The 27,128-nt window shown below is 37.9% G+C and overlaps 1 protein-coding gene across 1 annotated transcript; it reads left to right on the top strand.

Annotated features, from left to right (window-relative positions):
- On the top strand, nucleotides 1-27,128 carry LOC124167882 (NAD-dependent protein deacetylase sirtuin-2). The gene is made up of 8 exons (XM_046545942.1): nucleotides 1-277; nucleotides 592-737; nucleotides 839-935; nucleotides 2,570-2,802; nucleotides 8,715-8,838; nucleotides 9,984-10,176; nucleotides 13,964-14,150; nucleotides 26,314-27,128. Exons 1-8 carry the CDS (start codon nucleotides 262-264, stop codon nucleotides 26,407-26,409), a joined length of 1,092 nt encoding a protein of 363 aa, XP_046401898.1. The 5' UTR covers nucleotides 1-261; the 3' UTR covers nucleotides 26,410-27,128.

Raw genomic sequence — 27,128 nt, forward strand, 5'->3', positions numbered from 1 at the left:
CCCGATTGGTCTTCATTTACAGATCTTTAGCACTCCCTACTGGTAAAACAAAAGAAACATCTGGTGTACGTCTCATCGGACACTGTCTGCTAAATTGTAATAGTTTAGAAAGCTCAAGTAATCGGACTGCTAAAATTACAAGTGACAGACATTTACAACAAAAGGCACTGGCTTAATTAAGGCGTATATCAGCTTTTCGCCAAGTCCAGGTGTTTGAGGCACGATCAATTCATTCATCAACAGAAATATTAAGCGAAACCAATGGCCTCTGCTGACGGTAATTTTTTTCATGCTATTTATGATTACTTTCCTCTCAGTCGGGCGTTTTACCCGAGCATACTTAAATCATTTAGAATACGAATGTTTCAAATGGTTTTCTTTTGTTTTGATGAAGTATTTCCCACCCTTAAAATCCATTTCTAAACTCATTTTAACACAGCCAAAGCAGAAATCCTTGTGAAATACAATCATGATGTATTAAATATACAAGTTAATTGTACAAAAATTTAAAGCTTTGATATACGTTTAAGTGGTTAGTGTTTGTAATATCGGTATTTGTTGTTTCTTGATGCCCGTTCTATTTCCTTTAAGGGAATGATGATAAACCCAGCGTATCGGGAACGTTTTCGGAAATGCTGAACTCTTCAAAGATGGATGAGATATTGGAGGGAATGATTGGTTACTTCCAGAACTTTGGTTTTCATAGAGGGGAATCGGATAGCAAAAGCAAAGAGAAGGTATGTCAGTGGAAACACCTGTACCAGCTTTCTACATTATGCAGATAATGAGTCAAAATTAAATGGATTCTTCACTCTTAAGATTAATTTAACCCCATTAGGTCTTAGATGAGCCAACCCTGGATGGAATAGTGAAATATATACAGGACCAAAAGTGTAAAAACATTATAACAATGGCTGGAGCCGGTATATCAACATGTGAGTATACCTATATATGTACAAAAAGCAGATAAGGTGTGCTTGTCTCCAGAGAACATTCTGTGTAATGTATAGTGTTAAAGCTTATTGGAGTTAAGCATTGATATTACTTTCTTTGGTGTGCATATTGAAAAGCTTATATTTAAGGTTATTGGCTGCAATGAGTAATAGAAACCAAAATAAGGTAATTTATTTTTAGAATTTTACCTTTGTCGCCATGAACTTGGTCCCTTATTTCTACAAACTCATAGAAGTAATTTTTTTAAACGCGTTAGGAGTTACTAAAACCATTACCTACTGATCAAACATTCCAATTGCTCATTCCCACAAAGGGAGAATTGTTTAGTTGTTTTCTGGACTGGATTCTGGTACAGAATGATTTTGAACGCCCATCAATTCATAATTGTGTGAGCGCTTGGTGACAGTGGTGTGGAGAGGGGGAGGTGTGGGGGATCCGCACCCTCCCCGAAGTATAAAAACACAATTTCTTTCCTTCATAACAGAAAAATGTTGAAAAATCAAAAATTTACGAAAGATATCTTTTACAAATGAAATTGTTTCGATTATGAAAAATTTTAAAATTAGTTTAAAACTCTCTCCTCAGTACCCTGTTTTTATAAAATGTACCACCCTGGTTTTGCACCCCCCCTCCTTCCCCGAAAGAAATTCCTGGCTACACCTGCACTGCTTGGTCGTAGGTGTGAATCAATTTCAAACAATTCCAGCCGGCCCTCACTCTGGACTCAAGGTGCAAAAAAGTCATTGACGCTGTCGGCCCTAAAAACAATGACCCAATGCATAAGTATTGATCAGTCTTCATGCTCCTTCTCCCAATCAAAAACAGTACCTCTAACTTGTAAGATGAGATGGAAGGAGTTGGATGACAATTCCAAGTAATTAAGGGAACCACTTTAATTCACAGTACCAGAGTATGAAGTTCAAAAAGGGTATAGTTCACCATGAAGGGTATAGTTGTTAGAGTTAAAATTGCTCATGTAAGTGCACATCGTAAATAATGACAGTCAATGCTGTTATGAGTTGCAAAAACACTCATACTGAAATTTGGGTTATTTTTATGTATAAGGGACCTTCAGTGATTATGAAAATGTTTTCAAATAGGCTTTGAAACGGAATAATTAGAGAATATGAGAAATATGAGTAGCCTATTGATTATGTGACAAGAGTTTTGCAGTGATACATTCCATGTTGGTATTTTAGATTGCTTCCACTGTCTGCACTTCATTTCGGGTGGATTATTCATAACTACCAGTTGCCTAGCGTCAGGATTGATGCACTGTGATGTGTCAGCTCCAATTTAAATTGAAAGCAGGACACCTGCTTGCTAAGTTTAAGGCAATAATTAAAAAATGCTAGCTGGTGCAGTTTATTGAATGACTAGAGTGGTGCTAATTTTTTGATCTGCTGAGAAACTTTTTATTTCTTTGGATAGTTTTAGTGTGCTAGCCAAAAACGAAAAACTTGTAAGATATTTTCTGCCTTCTGTAAATATTTAAATTAAAGTAAATTTATCATGGACTCATAGATAGATATAATAGTGGATGGTAGTTTTTTCTATTTGAAGACAATGCATGAGTTGAGACTTGCCAAATAAGATGCATGATATTTTTTTTAAGCTGCCGGCATTCCTGACTTTAGAAGCCCAGGTTCCGGCCTCTATCACAATCTGGAAAAGTACAAGCTCCCAGATCCTCAAGCAATATTTGAGATTGACTTCTTTTTGGAGAACCCTCAGCCATTCTTTGCGCTTGCAAAGGAGCTCTATCCAGGTTCATTCAAGCCCACAATCAGCCATTACTTCTTGCGCATGCTGCATGACAAGGGCCTTCTCTTACGCCATTATACCCAGGTAAGTCATGAGTGCATTTTTGGGAAATTTTAGTTAAACAATGTTTTAAGGCCCTTCCCATGCAACTATGTATTGAATAGAAATCTCTTCCCTGTATCAGCAACCCTGGAGATAAATTTATTTTATTTATGTTTTTAAATTTTTATTTCCCTCAATTACCCAGAAAACAGCACAATGAGGCCTTTATATTGGGAATTTAACAGCAACTAACAATAATACACGTACATATCCATGGCCTGGATAGGGGAAAACCTTTCCAGGTGGACTCAAACCTGCCACCTTCCATATGGTAGGCGAGGATTTATCGCTGCCGCCATTGAGGCCTACCACAATTGCCCTACAAATATTCAGACTGTAGGGTGGGGTGTGATGAGATAAAAAGAGGCAAAATAGATGCAGGAGGGAAGTCGACTAAGTGTGTTTAATGCAGAAGGATAAAGAAACCATGGATTGCAGAGGAGAGGAGGAAATGAAAAAATGCTTTCAAAAAGCGAGATGAAAGGATGTATTGGGAAATAAATTACCTACTTCCTTCCACCATTCCCCAATGCAGTTACCCCAAGCAAAAACATTTGCCACTCTGACCACGAGTTCCTCAAGGTAATTCACAACTTTCTCATTCCAAAGAATCACCACAAAGAAGTACCACCCGCCCCTTGGAAATTCTTCTCTGCATGGTCTAAGGTTTGCTGGGAAGACATAAACCGCTCCCTTAACCTCAAACCCTGGTCAGTGCTCTCCTCTTTCACTCTCGAGTGAGGAATGGACTTCATATGGAATGTATGCCATCATTGTGAGAGCCATGAGCCCTTTGGAGGCGGTGGAGTTCTCTTTTTAGCATGACTGCTGGACTGAGCCCCAAGAGACTCTTCGGTCCCCTCTGTACGGAGCATTTTTGCAGGGCATTTGTTAAAAAGGGTCTCGCAGAGAATCACACACACTCAGCTCCAACCGTTTACTACCCTTTGGGACTCTGGATTAGGTCGGACTCCGAGGGCAGTTGGGCTCCCTCCTGTCTGGGTTTATGACCCTACTAGCTGCATTGGTTTGCGGTCATGGTCAACTTATGATTTGTTTATATGTATTTGCTACATGGTTAACTGTTGCTTGCACATAAATTGCAGACTGTGATTTGAATATCTTGGCTTTTTCTGAGCATTGTCAAGTTTTGAACGAAGCTCTACCATCAGTATTAACGGATTTAATGCATCAATCATTGCCATTCTGAAGATGTGGTCCCTCAAATTTCCTTGATTCCAAACCCTTCAACAAACCTCATTAACTATTTCTTCGAATTGCGTTAGTCAAGGTAAAAATTCCCTCGCTAGAAAAGCTCTGTGTCTGTTGCAGTTAGGGCAACTGTGGTATCACTCAGAAAATATGTGTCACGTGGGCATACAGAAAACCTGTGGAACTTCTCTGGAATTCATCGGTATTATTATGTATGTTTTTCTTAGAATATTTTAATGTCCCTCGTTTCATTTGGAGAACACCCTCCACCACAGGCTCACAGAGTTGCAGAGCTCCCCTGGAATTGCATCCATTGATATAATAATGTTTTCCTCAGAATGAGTGGAGTTCATTCTCATTCAAAAATTTCAAGACATTTGTTGTTGAGAGACATTTCCCATCCACAGTTATTGCTGGGGCTTTAACCCTTTAGCTGCGGGAGCATCAAAATTTTTCTGCCACTGTGTGCGGGACATGAACGGGGAAGATATTTTTCCGTCGACCCCGGGCGTGTGTCTAGCAGGTAGTGGACCCTCATAATCCGGGACTACCCACCCTACCCCCTGACGACAGACCATGAATACAATTGAGCCCTTTCAAAGAATAACAATTGGAATTGAAATATTTGATCGTTACTTTTTCTAAACTGAATGTAAATGAATTTTTTTCCTCAAATTTGGACAGCATGACATTTTTATGAGCGATTTGATATCAAACAGTAAAAAAATCCATTGATTTTTAACCATATTTCTCAATATTTCAACCATACTTCAGCCGATTTGAACTTTGGGGAGCATTTGGAACGTATGCTTGGATGCGGTAGGTAAAGGTAATGGATAATAAAGGTTATAATAGGCATTCTCATGAAGGTGGTCCGATATTACACCAGATGAGGAGCTGTCGAACTGGAAAATCGGAGGAGTAAAATCATCGGTCCTGGACCAAGAAGATGATGCGGATTCAATGTCTTTAGCCAAATTGAATGGACCACCATCGCCGGAATCATTTGCATCATCCTCATCCGTCTCAGTATCCCTGGTAGACACAGACACATCGGAAAAATTTCCGTCCTCACTCTCACAATCAGAGTCGAATAAAATATTGAGAACTTCATCCTGGAGAGAAACCTTTCTCCTTTTTGGCCGAGATGGCAAATTTTCACTATCCATAGTGAAAATAAATGAAGAGATTCACAATATGTAGTCACTCGAGTAGGTACTTGATTAGGAGCAAACGTACACCACCGAAACTCTGGAAAAACTGAGCAAAGATCAATAGAGCATGTGGAAAAGACAGGATATTCGAAGGGAAACCCATTCAGTGGGAAATCCAGAATGAGATTATAATACTCAAAGGAAAGAAATGTTCATGGTAATTACGCAGGTGCGACTGACCCACCACCGAAAGTATAAGAAAGAATAACCAATGCTTTCAAATAAGTTTCCCCGGCTAATGGACAATGACAAGATTAAAAAATTCCTAGGAAATGTAAGGATTCATTGGAATTGTTTTCTTCGTGAATATGCCGCGGAGAGCTGGGAGCTCTCTCCCTCGGTGAAGGGATAATCTGGGTAGCGCTCCCCGTGGTGAGGGTATCCAGTCCTCGAAAGACGCCTTTGTGCTCTCTGCCACTAGGTTGGGCCGAGTTCAAGCAACCGCGGAAAGGACGGCAATAAAATCCTAAGGAAATTCTGCCAGTGGTAAGAAAATCTGGTCAAACGTAGAAAAACGTTTTTCCCGCACTCACCATGCAGAACGTTTAAAAACGTTCCCGCAGCCTAAGGGTTAAAAAAAACAGCACCCACTAGTACGTGTGTTGTTTGCAGCAAGAATGGCACAAGATGCAAATCAAGATACATATATGTGTGAAATATGTGACGTAGGACTTTGTGTTGCTGCTTGCTTTAAGGTATTTCACACAAACGAAAAATATTAGTGAGTGATGGAATGGTTTATTCACCATAAAAATATCCACTACAAGCAAAATGTAAAAAATATACAAGAAACAAATCAATATTTTTAACTTTGCAAAATAAACTTTATAGGAAGCAAATCAGAAGAATAAATGAATTAAATTCAACAAATTTGACATGCAAAATATCAAGTAAACTATTCTGGGTATGCATTATCAAGTGCCTGTACTATAATTTTACTGAAATCAAGATATCAGTGAGTATTTATGGCTGAATTCTGTTGCAAGATGCTTCTCAAAAGACAAGTAATTCAAATCTAAATTTATATTTTTTGCAATAGGAACAAATATTATTTCTTAAAATGACTGAATAAACAATTTTGTGACCGCAGTCCCTTACTGCAAGGAGGGGTCCGGATACCTGCTCATGGATTTTGAGGGTAAGACCTAATGCCAGTGGCGGATACAGAAAACACTCAAGGGGGGGGCGCAAAAGATATATTGAGTTGCCTTTACTTTTATCGCGATAAAAAATAATCAAGTCACCGGCAGAGTAAAATACAATTTTAATTAAAGTAATTATACACATATATAAGACAATGCCATGTTATGATAAAAAAAGTCACAATCGTGGTTCTACAATGGTTGCCAATACGGCCGGACCCGCAAGGGAGGGGCGCGCGCCCCCCATGTGTATCCGCCACTGCCTAATGCCAGCTGCGTTGGGTCCTGAAACTAACGTAAGACATAGGCATGCCCACCGCCATCATAAAAGGGGGAGACAGAAGGAGGAAGATCTCTGATGGAAATTTTCGGCTTTCTTTTCCTGGATCAGGAAACATCCTGCTGAATATTTCGGACATTATTAGTGAAAGGGTGAAGGATTTTGCCCCTATAGGTAGTGGCACCCAGAACAAAGAAATGCCCCTCTTGGTTTGAATCGGACACCCTACACACTCTCAGAAACAAAAATCAAGTACCTCTACCTCTGGTACCTCTACAAGACCACTCCAACCGAACACTATCATCGCTCTTACACAGAGGTTGGTCGTTTTTCAAAAGCTCTTATTCATCTTGACAAGAAGGAATATATGCATGGTGTTTGCTCATCTATTACCTCCACCCCAGAAAAATTTCTGGCCTTTCGTGAATCGTCGCTGTAATCATTCCCGATGTCCAGGCACTGTTAGTTATGAAATCGATAATATGAGGGCTCTGAAGGACGAAACTTATTAAATTCTATTCTGATTGTTTAACGCCTGTATCCAATCTCCCTGCTATCCAAGACCACTCACTTACATCTAGCTGCGCCGTCTATCCCGCATTGAGACCAATCCATGGGAAGAATTTCACTTTTTTTCAAAATTACCTCTCCACCACTCACCAGGTCTTGATGGCCTCAGTCTTATCTTTATACATAACTGTGCCTCTTCCCTTCTTACAGTTCCAATGGGTGTCCTGTTGGATCCCTGCTTCACACTCAGTGTCTTTCTGCACCAATGGAAAATGCCAAACATGAAGTTGCTCCCTAATTATCGCTTGATTTTATTATCACCAATCCTATCCACTGCCAAACACGCAATCAACAAGATTTCATTTCTACTCTTTTTTTGTCTGACTAACCTAGCTGTCTTCCATCACCATACTATCAACTCAATTGCAAAAAATGCTCAACTCATTGCCATATTTCTTGATTTCTCCAGGGCCTTCAACTCTCTCAACTAAGGATGAGTCGCTTATTAATTTTTTTTGCTTCTCGGTACCGGTCTGGTTCTCCCGGACATCGTTTTCGATACTCGGTTCCTAGGATGAACTCTTTTTATCTGAATTAATGGCAACTATAAATGAACAATCGCAAGAAGTGAATGAAAATAATTTCACTTAAGTAGTAAACGGGTAGGAAAGCTCTATAAAAAACTTAAGATCATCTCCATAATTTTATACACCAAGAAAAAAAGTTTAAATAACACGTTGTTAAAGAATGCATGATTGACAAATATGTCTCATTACATCAGTCAGGCACTGGTTCTTTCTCCCAGTTTTGATTTTAAAAATTCAACATTTTTAAGCCTACCTGGGTCTAATCTATTCTTTTTTGGCAGAAATATTGCCTGCAGTACAGAAAAGGCATTCACTGAAAACAGTAGTGGACGATGTTGATTGTGAAGGGTCACACTGATATGCTTGGAGCACAGTTTACATGCTGCATTGTATAAGGATCAATAGTGAAACTCCCCCAACATCTGACAACATCATCCGTTAATTTGTTGTAAACTTGTGAGTCAGTTCAATATACATATATAGTGTATTCTGTGATGCAGTTTAAATTTTTCCTTTAATTGACTACTTATTCACATGCTTCACTGTCACAGCTCTTATATCCTCAACCATAAATTGATGTCTTGCAGCTAAATCTACGTACTATTGATTGTAAAAATCATCTCCTCAAAACAATTTGACCAGTAAAACTCACTGATGGCTGAAATATACCTACAATGCACTACGCTCTTTTTTGACGGTTTTTTGAGTTAGCTGCACAAATTTCCATGAATTCGCTCAGTCTATCACTTTAAAAGTAAATAAGAGTTACAGAATATATTTTGAACTGACTCACAAGTTAATCTTTCCCTTTCCTCCATTCTCTCGTCAGTTTAAATTAAGAATACACAAAACTTAGTGCCTATATTTCATGACTTGTGAGAGTTCTGATTTTTCATTAGCTTGCACTCACTTTGGATGAATTTGTATTTTTACTTCAATCGTGGTGTAGAACATTGACACACTGGAGAGAGTGGCTGGCATTCCTGGGGAGAAGCTGGTCGAGGCGCATGGAACTTTCCACACATCTCACTGTCTTAAGTGTAAGAAGGAGTACTCCTTGGAATGGATGAAAGGTTTGTATTCATTGATTTAGTGATTGCTATGAAGACTATTGTTGTATGCTGTCTAAATATCTCATGGGGAATGTGGCAACTGACTTATCTAGGATGAATAAGAATCTAGTATTGATGCAAGTGCTCCAGTATCAAATTAAGTACAATGGAGATTAAGGTACTCTTAGTAAATTAGAGGTATTTCTCTGGTCTTCCAGATATATTTACACTTTAACATTTGAATCTTGACCAGAGTATGATGTTCGTGATTGACAATATGTATTCCAATTTAAAGGGAGTGGCTTTTTTCATATGCTGCAAAACCTCTATATACACTGCATTTTGAAAGTAATGGATTAAAAAGTCCAATATCAAAGAAATAATGGAATGGAGGGGCATTGTTCACATGAAACACTGGCCAAAGCTTAATGAAATTTGAGTTAAATCAAGGAAGAACTTTCTGCTTTCACATTAATATTTATTCACAAATTTACGACCATGGTTTCAACGTTAGAGGTCATCATCAGGTGAACTCTACAGAGGTGCATCACATCCTTTTATGCGAGGCTAGGAGGGGGGGGGGGGGAGGAAGGTAACTCGGTTGAATGGATTGGTCAATAGAGAAGAGGGAGGGGGAAAGAACTTGGTCATACGGGAGAAGGGGGAGGAGGCTCCCTTAGGGAGGGTATGGCACGTGGAGGGGGGATGGTTCAGGTGAGAGAGAGGCCGAAGGGTTCGTCATTTCATTGTCAGCCCAGGGATTTAGGATTTTATGACCAAGTTCTTTCCCCCTCCCTCTTCTCTATTGACCAATCCGTTCAACCGAGTTACCTTCCTCCCTCCCCCTCCTAGCCTCGTATAAAAGGATGTGATGGACCTCTGTAGAGTTCACCTGATGATGACGTCTAACGTTGAAACCATGGTCGTAAATTTGTGAATATGTAGATATTAATGTGAAAGCACAAAGTTCTTCTTTTTAATTTTAAAATTAATCACTTTCACCAAGTTACGCCTCAAACAATCAATTTAAATCAAGGAAGCTGAATTTAGTTTTGTGCAAATGAAGGCTGTGCTGTGAATTTCAAATCCAAACATGATTTTGATGAAAATAGTTTCATTCAATCATATTGTTTTATGCTGAATTGTTGTGTGTATATTATTTTTAGAGAGAATATTTGCTGATGCAGTTCCTACTTGTGAAGACTGCAATGGAGTCGTGAAGCCTGACATTGTCTTCTTCGGTGAATCTTTGCCTGCCCGCTTCTCACAAAAAGTTTCAGAAGACTTTTCAAAATGTGACCTTTTGATAATCCTTGGGTCTTCTCTCATTGTGCAGCCTTTTGCCTCCATTATTGATCGGTGAGTATCCAACTAACTGAGAATTAAATTTTAAGTCAGTATACTCTATCTAGTTGAGTGATACAATGCATGCTCAGCTTGAAATGGGCCTTGACTTTTTTCAATATCGTTGATTTGTTGAGATGTTTGAGCTAAAGTAAAGGTTAATTCACTTAATATTGATTGGGGATCAGTAATAGAAAATGTTGAAATTATCTCACTTTGAATGTCAAAACACAATGCAGAATATCTCTCTAGTTCCAGACTGTTATTCTACGTGGGCAAACAATTGTAAATGAATGCACTAAGCTAATTAACCAGTTTATCTGATTTGCTGCTCTGACTCCTGCAACTTTGTGAGGAGTTACAGTAAAACCTCTTCACATTGTAATGGAGGGGACCAAAATTTGGGCAATTTGATGTATGGAGGTTCACTATAGAGAGGTGTAAGTGATAGGCACCATTTTTTCACATCCTTCAGAAATGGAAGGCACTACTGTCTTAAAACCATCATATTTATGTGTTTAAACAAACATGCTTGCATTAGCCAACATATATTTATTATATAATAATTACAGAAAGCGAGCGCTATCACATGAATTTTACCATGATTCGAGAGAAAATGATGTGATCTCTCTTAATTCAACAGTCACCTAAAATGATTAGGATGCATAGTTGGATACCTTTTTTCTTCTTTAATGTCAGGTATGCTCTCGTATTAAACAAAATGGCCACAACTAATGATTAATGTAAAAATTACAGCATATTTAAGGTGTATAAGAAAAAAAATAAGGGTGAAACATTTATTGCTGAAAATGTCATTCCAAGAACGTGATCGCGGCTACATTAATGGTCTCTAGTTGTCTCGGTATGATTTGCGGAGGTAGTTAGGCATGATAATGGTATGATATATAAGACACATTAATTTTCATTCATCTCCTAGTTCTGGCACAATTACCATCAACATTTCTCATTATCTTTTCTTTTTTACATCAAGCTAAGCATTGAGAATAGCCAAATTCTCAAGGGGATTGGAAAAATGGGAATTAGTTGACCTGCATACATTGTCATATTGCCAGATCGAGAAATGACCAAACTCAACTCGATATTCGTGAGTAGTTTTCAACTCGACACGAGATCAAAAAGCACTACTTGCACATCCCCAGTAACTGGTGATACTAAAGTGACATTATCCATTTACAATAAGTTATTCATCCATCTAGAGAACTTGACATTTTTTTTACAATCCGTCAATTACGACATACAGTCACTTTCAATAGTCATTCCACTGAGGATTGATTTGGCTTGATTGGGTTTTGAAAATAGTGCAATTTGACTACTTTAACCCTCGCTAAGAGCCCTAAACACGATTTCAGAGGTAGGAGGGCCCCGTTGTTCCTCTCCTTCCCAAATTCCACCACCGAAGAAAGCGGTAAAGAATTTAAGGTTTCTCTGGCGAGTAATCTATCACGTGAACAAGAGGGAGGGATATCTGACTCGTTTGGTAGACTGCACATTTGTGTACTACAGATCAAATTTTCAGGGCATTTCGAGCATAATACTCCAGTACGTTTTCTCCCCATCGTCTTGTGAAAAATATGTAAATATATAGTAAACATATGTTAATATGGTTGTTTGCGTCATGGCTACCATACATGCTCACGTTCACCCATGTCGGCCGCAAAGGATTTTCAGTCATTTTTCAATGTTCACAAGTGAAATAGCAGTTACACCCCTAATTTAAGTTTATTCCGAGTACAAGCGGTGCGTACATTTTGAATACAGCAACTTATTCCCATACTATAAATATAAAATATGAAGTATTTTAATTTTTTACCTGGCAAAAACTACCGGTAAGGCAAATGTTCTGTGAGAGAAGATAATTGGATAATTTTTGCATTATATTTTTCAGATGAGTAATCGGATTGTCTTGATTTGCTGTTAAGGTAAATATAATTTTTTACTGAAATAAGTAGCGAGAATGGGCATTGATTAAATGACAGGCTTTTAGACCACAATGCGTGGCAGGAAGAGTTGTCCTTTTCTTTCTGGGGAATGCTTAAACGTAAGAATTGTTCAGCATATTTTTTAAGAAAAATGGTGCGATCAATATCAGTGCAGCATAATGATTGAGTGTCAACCATTTATGGTAGTCATGGAATAATTTACCTGCCCTTCTGAAATGAAAAAGGGAGTATATTTGATTATTATTAAAGGTTTCCTGATAATTTTGGATTGCAAGGAGTATTTTACGAATCACCTCACCTGCACCCCTCACAGCTTGAACTTACCACTTCAATTAAGAGTAACGTCCATTCGCATCAAGCCCTTTCTTTTCCATCCATATCCTTACTTTCATCTTTCCCCTCCCCCCTTACCTCAAATCTCTCCATCCACTTATTAATTTCTTCTACTCTCCGTCCACCTCACCCTTTTATTTCTGTTTTATACTCACATCTCGGATGCCTTCATTCTTTTCTTTTACCACTTTCGTTGTCGTCTAAGTTTCCGCACCGTAAAGCTTTATATTTCGTAGCTAATACATATTGTTTTTATTAATTGCGCAGAAATAGCCACTGTAAAGCGCTACATCCCAAACAGTACATTTGGTAGTTCATAAATAAAGTTTGTATTATCTGCGAAGAAATATTCATCAGGCACCCAAAATGGTATACTTTTATTGGATAAGAATTAAGCACGCATAGGTAGTTTTGTACTTGTAGGAATTTGATCAGTACTTGTTCGCCCCTAAGACTGACTCAAGATATTCATTACGTAAGTGAATGTTCTATTATTGCTGTGAATCCACTTAAATATTATAATTTGGAGGACATTGATATGCATGATATCACCACGTGCCAAATACATTGATTTTAGCAGGAAAAAAGAAATAAAAAAGGGAAAAGAATTGGTTTGACCTCTCAATGAAAGGAGCAGAGATTTACTAAATGTGCCTTAAAATGGTAAGAAATAGGCAAACAAGTCATGTAATTAATGTTTCCAATGGTTTTTTAATTATCGAAAATATATTTATCATAACTATGCATGTATGTATTAAGACATTCGAACTTTCGATGAACATGAAGATAATTACTACTGACATCTGGAATGTATTAAGTATTATTTGAATACTTTTCTTAGGAAAATGTTATTAACGACTGGAAGAAATATCATTCCGAAATAAACATAATAATTTAGTCCACATGAGTTTTTTTGATCTTTAGTGTGACGCAACAAGTAGAAAACTGCAGGATAACATATATCCCAAGAAAATGCTTAGGAATAATGAATTCGCCTATCAGAGTGTCTTAAATACTTAAAAATATGTATGGATAGTGTTTGGTAATAATGCGTTAAAGGCATAATCTAGAATGTTATTTTTTAGGCAACTTTTAGAATAATATTTCAGACCTAAATTCCAATTTTCGTTTCTTCTTTTTATGTGCGTTGTGACCTCGATACGTCTCGGTATTTTTTAGTACAAGCCAGACTACTCAGGCCATCTATTTCACAATACTATCAGGGTAAGAATCGCGTGACTGAGAACTTATGGTTCACCTTGCGTTTTGGCACTGGGAGTCAGGGAAGTCACGAAGAATGCCTCGGTAAGACTTTTGCGGACAGTGAAAGTAAGTCAAACTGGCCCTTTCAAGGCACAGAAGGCGTAGGCAAGACCCGAAGTTTTAGCTGAGCGGAAAATGTAGTTGCTCGTGCTGTCTGTGGGGAACGACTTTAGAAAGTGAGTGTTCTTGTGTGTGCTGCTGCAAATGGTTCTTTAGACTGCTGTTCTCGCTTCCAATTTTCTTAGGGTGAAGCCCACATGTCCACGGCTACTCATTAACCGAGAGAAGACAGGGCAGCGGGACAGAGTCATGCAACTGATGGGAATGGGTGCCGGCATGGACTTTGACTCATCTGAGAACACTCGAGATGTAGCTTGGATTGGTGACTGTGACAATGGTTGTCAAGTAATGGCCAAGAAATTAGGATGGGAGGTAACTATGCATAATTTATTTGGTGAATTACTTGTTCTAAGTGAAATTTTTTGTGCGCCAGCAGTTAAGATTGACTGTGAAAAACTTCTTCCTCTATTTCACCAAAACTTAATCAAAAGCTGTGACAGTTGTGTTTAAATAAAGCCAACTAGGAATATCATGGTAATGAAAAAGTTTATCTTGGGTATGAAGAAAAAATATGTATAGCCTTTGTTAAGGTTTAGCATACAGTCAGTGAAACCTCATTAGATTGAGCTACTGCATAGCATAATCACCCTATTATGTGGAAGAAAAAATTGGCTTTCATTTTCTTCCAATAACTTACATGTACTATGGGGAAAAAGTATCCCGACAAAGTTTGTGCCGCCACTATCACTCCGCAGGTGAGTGGGTTTCCTTTCCAGTGGGTTGCTATTCTTTGGTCAGTGAGGGAAATTCAAACAAGGCAAACCATTGCCTGCCTTCGCCATCCAAATACACGACCTGAGTCTCCCGCAACCCAAAGCATGACTGGCGGTGAAATCCGTAGAATAGAGACGCATTCGACAGCATCATGTGCGCACATTGGGAACACTCCTCTGAATTTTCCTTCGCCTATCTCAACAAAACGACTTAAATCACTAGGGCCATAGCAAGCTTTCTCTTAAAGTAAACAAGACAGTCAACGAAAATATTGGACGGGCCACGTATTTAAATGCAGTTGGTTTGAAAAGTTTTAGCTTTTCCGGAAGGACTGCCGTGCACATTGCCAGAACGCGTTTTCCTTTCGATCGAGAAGGATATTTTCCTATCTTGATTGAAGATACCTTTGTCGGCAGGCAAAAGAGGGAAAAGTAGTCAGCTTGTTGGGGGCAGGCTTAACAGTAGCGGAAACATAGCGAAGGGTGAATAAAAATTGAAGTACCGTATACTACTCGAAGAAATGCAACAGGGAGGGTAATGAGGCATTGAAAAATCGGAGAAGACCTCCACCTGAGAAGTGACCGATTAGGACCTAGGTGTACAACCGGAGATGTTGATGCTGACATATTATAATACATCAAAGTGCTGCTCAGATTTGGAATCTAATAAAAGGAGAGATATTGTCCCAAGTGAAGTGTGAATTCATTGGAATATATTTTTTGTCCTTCACTTTTTGCTACATTAATTTAGATATTTTATTTACCTCTTAAATATTTTCAAAAGTGTGTAATTTGGCAGCAATGTGTCATGCATTGTTTTAATTTTAAAAAATTTGTTTTCAAATAAATTGAAAAAAAAGTGAGGTATCAAACTGCAGAAAATAATTTTTTTTCCGCTGGATAGGAAAAAATAAAATGTTAGTTTTGTTTTACGATTTATGTAATTTACCTCGAAAAAATGTGTGTCGTCAATTAAATTTGTAGCAATCATGTGCATATCATTGAGGACATTTTCAGTCGCAATTGACGCACTAAAACTTTTTAAAGTGATAATTGTTTAGGCATGACCGGTCAACATAGATTTTGTTCTAGAGACGCTGTTGAGTGATCTTAGACGTATTTTTCGCGCTTATTCCGAATCCGGGATAGATTCTTTTTATCACATCTAGTTTCTTTAGGACAGCTTAGTGTTTGTTTATTTCTTTTACGAAAGTAGTAAATTAATTCATTTATGTATCGTGATAGCATGAGAAAGTGAAAATAAAACTTTCCTGAAAAAACATGTTGTCCTACGATGTTATGCCTTCCTATTATGTCAAAATGTGTTTAAAATCGTACTATCCTACCGTTTTGTTCAAAGCAATACTGCTTCAGGTGCCACTTCACATCATCATTTGACCAGGTGTAGGAGCGTGAAGACGTTTGCTTTCTCTGAAGATAGTAGAAGATAGAGAATTTCGATGATCGCAGGAAATTACAGGTTATTACAATTTAATCGCTGATAAGTGGCTAGCTTTAATCAGGCCAGGCTATTTAGACAGTGCGTGAACCATCCTGATGACTTTCGTTATGTATACGGCGAAATTACTTTTAAGGCTCAAAGGTGGAAAATTATTCCCTTTTCCAGACAGTGTTATAAGCTTTATTTTGACTGCCTGTAGGGTGGCCAAGATAAAGGATGGGCTCCCCTTGTGTTGTGTGGCACCAGTGTAGGGCTTCTTACTGGTTGGACAAAGGGAAAATGTCATAAGGAGTTTGCCGTCCCCATGATTTGGCAGATAATAATAATAATAATAATTTTATTGGTCCCAGGACTTTACATTGTAAAATATAGGACATGTCATACACAAAAATAAATACATACACAATCAAAATCAGAATCAGACACTTCTGTGGTAGGCAAATTCCTCTAGAAACTGAGTTGTGCTATAATAGCCTTTGTTGACTAGAAAGAGTTTAAGATTAGATTTGAAAATTGCCGTTGTAGAAGCTTTTTTTAAGGTTGGCGGCAGAGCATTATAAACCTTGATAGCCATGTGAAAAGGGCTCTTATTGTACATTGCCGTGGAGTGGCAGTACATATGTACATCCCCACTATGGCGAGTGGAGTGTCCGTGCACTTGAGCATTGGTAGTGAGATCTTTTATATTATCTTTGACATGCATACACAAGTGGTATATATACATGGAAGGTAACGTTAGGAGTTTTAATTCCCTGAAATAGGGTTTGCAAGATTTCCAAGGGGGTATCTTTGCTATATACCTTATACTTTTTCTTTGTATTGCGAAAACTCTACGAAATCCAGGCGACGATCCCCAGAAAATAATTCTATAGGACAAATGGGATTCAAAATAACCATAATATACCATTTTTAGAACATTTAAATCAACAATATCTACCAGATTTCTCAGAACATATCCACTTTTAGCCAGGGTTGAGCATAGGGCATTGGTATGGGTCTCCCAATTTAGGGAATCATCAATAGCTAGACCTAGAAACTTGGTGCTATTTACCCTCTCTATGGGCTGACCATTTAAGAATACCTCTAACTGAGGCACTTCCCTCTTTTTTTTAAATTGAATGTAATTCGTTTTCTTAACATTTACAGAAAGTTTATTAAGGTTGAACCACTTTTCTAGGAGTAGTAGTGAACTCTCCAGCTTCGTTTGCAGCAACTTAGGATCCCTGTGGCTCATTGCTAGAGATGTATCATCAGCATATAATACTATATCATTGTTTTTAATAAACCTCGGCAAATCATTGATGTATAGTAAGAATAAGAGGGGCCCCAAAATACTGCCCTGTGGTACCCCTACATTTATTATTTCTATGGGTGATAAGTAGTTTGTAACAATGTTGTTGATGCCTGTACCCTCAACCTCTACCATCTGTTGCCTATCCTCTAGATATGATTGCAACCATTTATGAACGATTCCCCTGATCCCATAGTGCTCACATTTAATGAGAAGGATTTTGTGATCTACTGTGTCAAATGCACGAGAAAGGTCATTGAATATACCCACCGAGAATTCATTCCTGTCCCATGAGGTCATGATTTTTTTCAGAAAGCATGCAATAGCATCATTGGTGCTTCTCCCCTTTTGGAATCCAAACTGTTCCATGTTTAATAATTTGGATTGGACGACATAGTTCATAATCCTGTCTCTCATCAATAGCTCAAAAATTTTAGATATATTAGTCAGCAAGGATACTGGCCGGTAATTTCCTATGTTGTCCACATCACCTTTTTTGTGGATCAGTTTTATTTTAGCTATTTTTAAATAGTTTGGAAACTCACCCTTATTAAAGAACTCATTTATTATGAAAGCTAAGGGCTTAATTATAGCTTTAGAGCATTTTTTTTGGATGAAGGAAGGAATATCGTCTATCCCAACTGATGGTTTGTCTTTCAGGCTATTTATGCACTTCAATACCTCATTTTCTGTTACCGGAAAGAGGACCATAGAGGAGCACATGTGTTGACAGTGCCCCGTACTGAATCTGTCACTACTTATTATCGAGCTATGTAATTGTAGAGGTACAGTTGCGAGGTACTTATTGGCAAACACTGCCACTTGCATAGGATCGGCCAAGTTTATCCCTTCCCCATTTTTTATCGTTAAATTTCCACTCCTGTTTACCTTAGAGTTTGTTGCCTTTCTTACTATTTGCCATGATGTTTTGGCCAAATTTTCAGCTTGACTGATAAGTCTGCTGTAGTAAGCTTTCTTGGTTTGAACTATAAGGTCCCTGTATGCTTTTTTGTAACTCTGAAAGTAGTTACTATTGAGGTCGTAGCCCTTCTGCCCTTTTCTTAATTGACATAATTCCCTAAAATTAACGCTAGCAGCCCTTATTTCATCTGTCACCCAGCCCTTGTTACTCTCATGACACTTCATTGGCACTAATTTTTTGGGAAAGAATTCCTCAAAGATGAGCTTTACATTACTAATGAAATACATGTACATGTCCTGTATACACTTCAAGTTGAGTAATTTGTCCCAGGAAGTCTCACATAATTTATCACAGAATGCATTTACTCTATCTTTTGGGTAGAACCTTTTGTACCTCTTGTAGATTACATCCTTTGCCTTGGGGATACATACCATTTGAGCATAATGGTCAGAAATTCCTAGATTTATAACCTTTGAGTGTTCATTTTCTGTCAGTTGCAAATTGGTGATAACCAGATCGATATTTTTTGATGAAGTGGCTGTTTCTCTGGTCGGTGAGTTTATCAGAGAATTTAACCCATAAAGACCCATAACTTCTCTGAGTTTGGTGGAATTGGCATTGTGGGAGGACATTTCAATATTAAAATCACCACAAATTAACACTTTCTTCTTCTTACCAACACTTAAGTGTAATAATTGCTCAAATCTTTCAAAGAATTTGTCACTATCACCACCAGGAGGTCTGTATAGGCACATAATCAACACATTTCCTATACTTGGGTCGATAGTTATTTCGACTGCTGCAATTTCTAAGCATCTCTCTTTACAGATTACTTTTTTAAAAGCCAAGGCCTTATAACTATATTTACTTTTCACAAAAATGCACACCCCCCCATTTTTGTATTCTGTTCGGCAGAAATAGTCAGCCAGAGAGTACCCATCAAACACAAAAGATTGCATTTCGTCGTTGTTGCACCAGTGTTCACTTACACAAAGAACCGTGATGTCTTGACCACCCAAAAGCGCGTTCAGAATCGGCACTTTGTTGCGGATGCACTGCGTGTTTTGGTGTAATATGGTGCAGATAGCCGCACCGTTACCTTTTGTATGATGTCCTAGTCATGCCTGACTAACTGCGTCGCACGTAGGTTGCCTAACCGTGCTCTCCTTCGGTAACATAGCACTCCGACCTTGGGCGACGCCAGCGATGTCTTGTCCGTTACTGATGCTTTTATTGGCCCTTTTCAGCAGCGATGGGTTAAACCTTGACACTGATACTTCGCTCGGCCAGGTTTCCTTTTTCTTCAACGCGTCGAGGATCGAGAAATCTGCTCCTACCTTGAAGGACGCGGAATTTACAGACGCGAATACTTGTTCGCAAGTAAACTCCTTTCCTTGGAACTATTTCGCTAAATGATTCTTTATTTCTTCCGGCTTAGTATGGGGTTTAGCCCTACTCACAAATAACCACACACGCCTCGGAACACCAGAGAAGTCACTTGAGTCCGTGTCGCTCCCAACGACCCAAGGTTTTTGTTGAGCATTTTTACTTGCCACTCTGTTCACTTTTTGCCTTCTTTTTTCTTTTCTTCTGTTGATTACCTCCATGAAGGGGCTCTCGTCGTTACAGGTTTCGCTAGTGTCTTGATTTAGTTCCACTGTCTCGTTGCTAACTAAAGACACCGAGTTTATATCCCTCGGAGCTGAAAGTAAACTATCCTTCGTCACATTTTTGGGGACAGAGTTTGATCGAACGAAGTCCGGCTTGTCACTTTCCTTCTCGTCCAGTTTCTCAATGGAAGGCCCTACTTCGATCGGCGAAACTTCCTGTCGTGTCTTCGAGGATTCGCCAGCTTTCAGGGGATCAATCACTAACTCCAGGGGACAACGTGGTTCTACTTCAACGGCTTTTAATTCAGACTCTAAACCTCATACAAAACAATTGACAAGCATAATTCGTAAAACAAAAGCACAACCTGTGCCGCCAACACATATTGGCTTAGAGATACCACACTTCCGAGCGGCTAGCGGCGTCCGCGAATGTTTTTCTCTTTTCACTCTTTTCTTTCTCTTCACTCTTTTCACCTCTTCAACGATTTCCTTTCCGCTGGTCAACTTCTTGAGTTCCTTTTTTAGTAACTCGATGTCGGCAGCCATGTTGCTAATGGAGTGTTTCGATAAGCGGCACTTAATACATTTCCAGTACACGTCACGATTCTCAAGTAATGCATTTATCGATATGTCGTTTAGCCCTGTGCACAATGTGAAAAATTCGAGTGCAAACGTCGCAAAATACGAGTTTTTCGTTTACTTTCAATGATATTTCGCAGGAGCTACAATGACATGAGTCTTTAACGTCCGCCATATTGAATTGACCATCATATTGCAATTTCAAAAATGAAAGGAATTACAACAAAGTCACAACACTCAGTAAAATATACAGACAACTTTGAATCAGCGATACTACCGTTCCCTCACTCCAAAAATTTAAAAGTGCCGTAACCAATGGAGTATGTTCATCTTAGCAAAGATTCAGAAAGTAATCCAGAACGTGATAATGAAGGATTCGGAGACTCGAAGGACCCAAATTTTGGACCGAGTAAATCTGCTGGACCTCATTTCATAACGTAAGAGGATTTAAATGATCTAGTGCACGATTTATATGTTATCCAAAAAGCAGGGTGAAATCTTAGGATCACGATTAAAGGGTTGAAAATTGTTGCATCCAAATACGAAACTTTTGATGTCCCGCTCTCGCCATAACGAATTTAATTTGGTTTATTCTCCAAAAAACGATTTGCTTTTTGCAATAATGTTCTCTGTGTTATGGATACTCTTCATTTTGAATTAAATAAAGATAATTAGCGTTTGCCTCAGGGAAAAATTTCTGCTGTGTAAGTCATTTGGAACTGTCATTTATCTGCTTTGTACCACTGATTTGTATGTGCTTTTGAACTACTGTGGAATTGAAACACGGTACACAGCAGTTCATGACGTCATAGCATCCTACCATGTCATCAACTCATTTGTAACACATTTTGAACTGCCTTGGATTTCCATTGGAAACTGCTATATAGGACTCATTTGGGACCCATATGGGACTCATTTGGATTTAAATTTGGAACTCGTTTGTACCACTCGTTCATCCGTTTTGAAACTGATTTGTACCAGTTGGACACCCATTTGGAACTCATTTGTACACCATGCCACCTGTTTTGTAGCAGTTCAAGATGGCGTACTCAATTTTCTTGAAGTTTATTTTAGTCTGTTTCGGATATTTAGGCAAGATGGGTATTACGAATTGAAGTGCGGCAGTGCCGCCATTTCGCAATAGCTCCATTGCTTTGAAAAGCATTAGTCATTAACGAAAGGCCTTCAAGCTCGCCAAGCTTAACACAAGGTTCATGTTTTCCTATTGCGGAGTGAGGGGTAAGTCACTTTGGTGGTCAAGAAAGTCCTTATCGAGAGCTTAATTCCGATCTTACGTGGTTGATGTGGATCATTCAGTGTCCATTTTTGAGTGAAATGCCTTCGTTTCTGGACATTTTTTCTTGAAAACCGTCATGTTAAATATCTGAAAATGCAATGGGAAATGCGAAAAAAGGCCTTTCCGGGTAATCGAACTTGTCAACCTCGACATAGAAATATATTTTCGAAGGAGGGATTCATGGCGAAAAAATTCAGCCCTAAAATACGGATCCAAATATGGACATAAACCATTTCCTAGGGATCGCGAAGACAATTAATACATCGGTATGTTTTATCATAGAGTAAGTATATTATATACTTACTCTATGGTTTTATGTATATTAATCTATGGAAAATACTACTTTTCCGGTAATATCAAAGAACGAAAGCAATGAAAGAAAAGGTTGCAAAAATGCCGTAAAATTCGCAATATTTATAATTGCGAAGTATACTTTGAAAGTATATAGACATTGAATTTTTACGATAATAATATACTTGGAAACGCAAAAAAACGCGAGCGCTATGAATTTGTTATTGAATACCTTTATTATACGCAACCAAAATTCTCGGTACGTAGTGAAGATAATCTTGTCGCATTTCAAATCGGACCCAAAAATACGATTTAAGCCACAAGGAAAATAGAATAATTTTTAAACTAATTCGAGTGAATATTTGGGAGTTCCGTTTCTATTAACTGACTTGCGATTATTTCTTAAACCACTTATGCATTTTTATTGCATATATTAAAGAATTTTCGTTTTCTCGACCAAACGTATCAGACTGAACCTGGCCATGGTATGTTGGCGCGTAGAAGACAGTTCCAAAACAAATGATGACGTATATAAATCGCATGGATTTGTTCACAAAGAATTACAAACGTATGGAAAGCCGTTATACATGAATCTTCTCAGTACACAACAGTTACAATACGAATGATGACGCCCGGAAATCCTGTCATCTCGTTCAAAGGGAGTTCCAAATGAATTTTCTCCGTACACAGCAGTTACAATACGAATGATGACGTCTGGAAATCCTGCCGAATCGTTCAAAAGTAGTTCCAAATGAGTAGAAAGCAGTTCCAAACGAACACACTTTGTACAAAGGAGTTCCAAAGGGGATCACAAATGAGTTACAAACGTCTTCATATTTCTAATTTTTGGTACAAATGAGTAAAAATGAGTTTCACAGCAGTTCCAATGCAGATTTTGGTGTTCCAAAGCAGTTTCAAAAGGGTTCCAAAGCAGTTTCAAAAGGGTTCCAAAGCAGTTGCAAAGCAAAAATTTTTCCCTGAGTGTTCACCCATTCCTCCTAGGTTATGTTAAAGGCTAATCTCATAAAGAATGGAAATGAGCTCCCATCAATACTGTTAACTCATGACACTGAAATGAAAGAATCTTACGAGAATATGCGGTTACTTTTAGAAAATATCACTACCAAAAATATAAATGGAAACTTTGTGGCCACTTAAAGTAATTTCTATGTTACTAGGATTACAGCTTGGCTATACGAAATGTTGTTGCTTCATCTGCGAATTGGATATCAGAGACAGAAAAAAATTATTTTTTTGAAAAAAATTGTCCGGAACATAAAGAACTCGTCCCTGGATCCAAAAACGTCCTTTGTCAGCCTTTGGTCGATCCAAAAAATATTCTTTTTCCACCTCTGCATATTAAATAAGGACTTTTTTAAATTTTGTTGAAGCCATGTGCAATAATGGTGCCGATTTTACTAATTTGAAACAAAAGTCCTTTGATTAATTGAGGCAAAGATCAAATAAGGAATATGCATTGGGCCACAGATTAGGAATTGAAGGACTCGGAATTTCAACAGTGAGTTTGGTCAACGGAGAAAAACGCGTGGAACGCATTTAGAAATGTATCTGAACATGTTTTATGAAATATCATGGCTGAAAATTACCATGATATGGTGGCTAGATTAATATAATTAAATCATACCAAAATATGGGCTGCAATATGAATTTGAAAATTTATTATTTTGACTCAAACCCTGTCTTTTTCCACCAAACCTCTGCGCTGTTAGAGATGAATGCAGTGAGCGTTTCGACCAACATATTTTACATTTGGAAAAATAGTACCGAGGAAATTTCAGCAACATGTTAGCATATTACTGATTGACACTGAATAGGGACTTACCTAATGCTAAATATACGAGAAAATCCTATCAAAGTACTTTTTTCACATTTTTTAAAATCACGATTTATTTGCTTAAATATCCTTGAACACTTATTTAGTACAGTCGTCCTAAAGAAAGTAGACTTGATAAAAAAAAAGATCTGAGCCCAGATTTGGAATCAGGACTAGAAGGATTACCCCAACAACATCTCTAGGATAGAAAAAAGTTTTTTGTTGACCAGTGTATTTAGAGTTATTCCTGATGCTCAAAATCTCTCCTCGCCAATGCTGCCTTGCAGATTACGTCTAGCGAATATTTATCCCGTAAATTTTAGAGAGAAAAGTGGAGATCGGCTTTCAGTGAATTGTATTACGAGTGCCGCAGTAGGAGCGAAGAAGGAACGGAAAGGAGGGTTTGAGGGAGATAGCGGGTAAAAGGAAGGCACAATTCCTAAGGATATCGAATGCGCCAACATTCTAGAGAGTAGTACGAAATACATTTGAGCCTCGGTCAGGCAAATTCACTGTCACAACCTTGGTGGCTCAAATAAGACCGTATTTGAATTTCCCTCGTCTCATTCCAAGGATTGTATGTATACCGTTAGAAAGGGATTCCGTTCTCCTGTGAAGCGATGGTGGCAGCACAAACTTTATCGGGATTTTTTTTTTCCCCATAGTACATACTTCATACCACGGTTTTATGAAGTCACTTTCTTGTCTCTTTGTTTGTCTGTCCTTCCAGGTTAAGTCTTGCAACTCTTATTTAATACCTTTTGTGTTACTTATTTTATACTTAGACCTATTATTTAGACTTAAAATTTTTAGCACAAATCAGAACCAGATGACAATGCATTTTTACACTATTTCAAGTGCTTCAGTGGCAGTATGAGCCATAATTTTGGACAGTTTCTATTAGTAGTAATCACTCAGTTGCAGTATAAATTTTAATAATATACAGTCGGATCCAGATTTAACATTTTCGCATTCAATGTTTTTCCACATTTAGTTTTTATTTTTTGGGGTCCCAATTCATTCCATATCCCAGCAATGTAAAAAATGATCCTTATTTAGCATTTGTGCATTCAGCGTTATTCCACATTTAAGGTTGTAAAAATTTTTCCCGCACAAGATTTTCTTGTCCAATTTAATGTTTTTTTCATTAAAGTTAGTTCAAATTGTTGTCATACTCTTTGAATTTATGCTCAACAACAAGAAAATTCTCATGAAATTTTAGCAAGAGTCAAATGAATCTCCCAGGGAATACTTCTTCATCAGCATTCTTCTGCGACTTTAGTGCTGGGACCTTCAACTTGCAAGCCAAGCTATTTGTCTTCACGTAATGTTTCGCTCCCCTTCTTGTCCAAACACTTCTGGCATCAAATTCGATCTAATGGAGTTAAGTCATCCCTTAATAACATGTAACAAGCTTATCTTTCACTTCTTAAACTTGACTTTGATGATTACGTGACGACTAAAGACACGAGTTATTCTCCGAGGACCACTACTGTCATGGTTTTATGGGAATGATTTTCATTGATGGTTTGCTAACCTTTCAACTTTCAACTCTACTCTCTTTGGGAAGTCCATTGTTAGTTTAATATTTATTCAGTCCGCTACTTTCCCTTCCAAAAAGGAGGCCTAATATTATTTGTGCAGTTCACCCAAAGTTTCTTTCTATAATCAATTCCAAGGACAGTTTCTATGGATGAACCATTAAAGAACCGAGGAAATGTTTCCCCTTACATGATGGTGGGTGAGAGCATTCTTTCTCTGTGGAAGCATTGTTTCTTTTTAAACACTTTTCATCACATTTATAGAAAATTTTTAATGGATTTTGGCATGGTAATTGATTATTGGTTGAAGTGCTTGGCTTGAAATTGGGACATAATGCACATGATAGGGCGAGATTATCTATCTCCTTCAGGTGCCAACAAAGGCTAATATTTCTTTGCATGTGAAAATTTTCCGTTGTATACTTAATGCCGTACATATTATTCTCTTCAAATGCTGGGATTGAAGTTAGGGGACTGCATTACTGCGGTTTTGGACCAAGTGGTACCTACTTCAAAATTAATGATCACAATTTTTCACAGTTCTGAGACTCTTTTCCAGTTTAATTTAGAACCTAGACTTTAAGTATTAACAATTATCTGGAGAGATTTTAATCTCTATTGGAACAATGCCATTACTTCGTCACAAATGATTCCCTCTTTGTAGATATAGTTTTTCAGGTTTTCTCGGTGAATGGCATAGGTAAATTCTTCAAGGATTTTACACCAGGTTAAAATCTCCATAGTTGCCAATGTTTCATTTGATTTCTAATATAACAAACTGTCGGTGACCCTGGAGATTTTAAGACTGCTTAAATCCCACGAGAATTTGTCTCTCAGTAGACATTCTATAATTATAGATGAACTTTGGAAATCACACAGAAGGTAGACTTGGTGATTCCATGTAAATTATGGACATGAAAAATTTCCTCTTGCAGGATGAGTTGCTTAAACTAGTGGAGGAGGAGCATGCCAAGATAGATGCAGAGAACCCAAAATCCAAAGATTCAGACGAGAAAGGGTCCAATCTTTAAAAGAAGACCGAGCATCAATTTCTCTGCATAATGATACGAAATGGATGTTTTGTATACTATTTCACTCCTGCTTCCCCTCACCCAAAGGCTGCTCGTAGGTTTTTGTCAATGATGCTCAGGGTTTCTGCATCGTATACCTTTCACAGCTTCAAACTCTACCTATGAATTGCATCTGAGCGCATACAATTTTCTGTGATTTTCATTGTGCTCATGAAGGAGTACAGGGAAGGCCTCTTTTGGGAAGTAACTGAAGGTACCTCTCAAAGTTGAGAGCTTACATCTTGGTCAATTAATTTTGACTTGTTAGAATATCTTTCTGGCATGAAATCTGTGATTTTTTGCTAGCCTCTTGGAGACATATGTATTTCCATTAGAGAGTTTACTTGTAAATAGTAGGAGTAAGAATCAAGCAGATATTTTCTTATTTTTGTTGTCAGTGATTGATGTTGATTTGGAAATTCTATTTCCTCACTCTGTCTAGATGTTGAGTCTGGATGAGATGAATCAATAGTGTGACTAAATTACCTATTCTCTCTTATATGTCTCAAAACAATGCAATAGCACTATGCTATTCTATGATTTACCTCTTTTCTGATATTTGGGGAAGCCTTTTATATGTTTAAAATTTTAAGTAATAATGAAATGAAAAAAGACTACACACATCTTGATACATGTAATGGTGTATAACTTTGCTAATATAATAAAATATTTGATGTTGA

This window comes from Ischnura elegans, chromosome 11, assembly GCF_921293095.1.
Source record: "Ischnura elegans chromosome 11, ioIscEleg1.1, whole genome shotgun sequence".
NCBI classification, from domain to species: domain Eukaryota; kingdom Metazoa; phylum Arthropoda; class Insecta; order Odonata; family Coenagrionidae; genus Ischnura; species Ischnura elegans.

Bases quoted from the DNA above. Each gene is read 5' to 3' on its own strand.
- LOC124167882 (XM_046545942.1), top strand. The intron at 738-838 runs GTATGTCAGTGG...TAACCCCATTAG, and splicing joins ATAGCAAAAGCAAAGAGAAG to GTCTTAGATGAGCCAACCCT. The intron at 936-2,569 runs GTGAGTATACCT...ATTTTTTTTAAG, and splicing joins TGGAGCCGGTATATCAACAT to CTGCCGGCATTCCTGACTTT.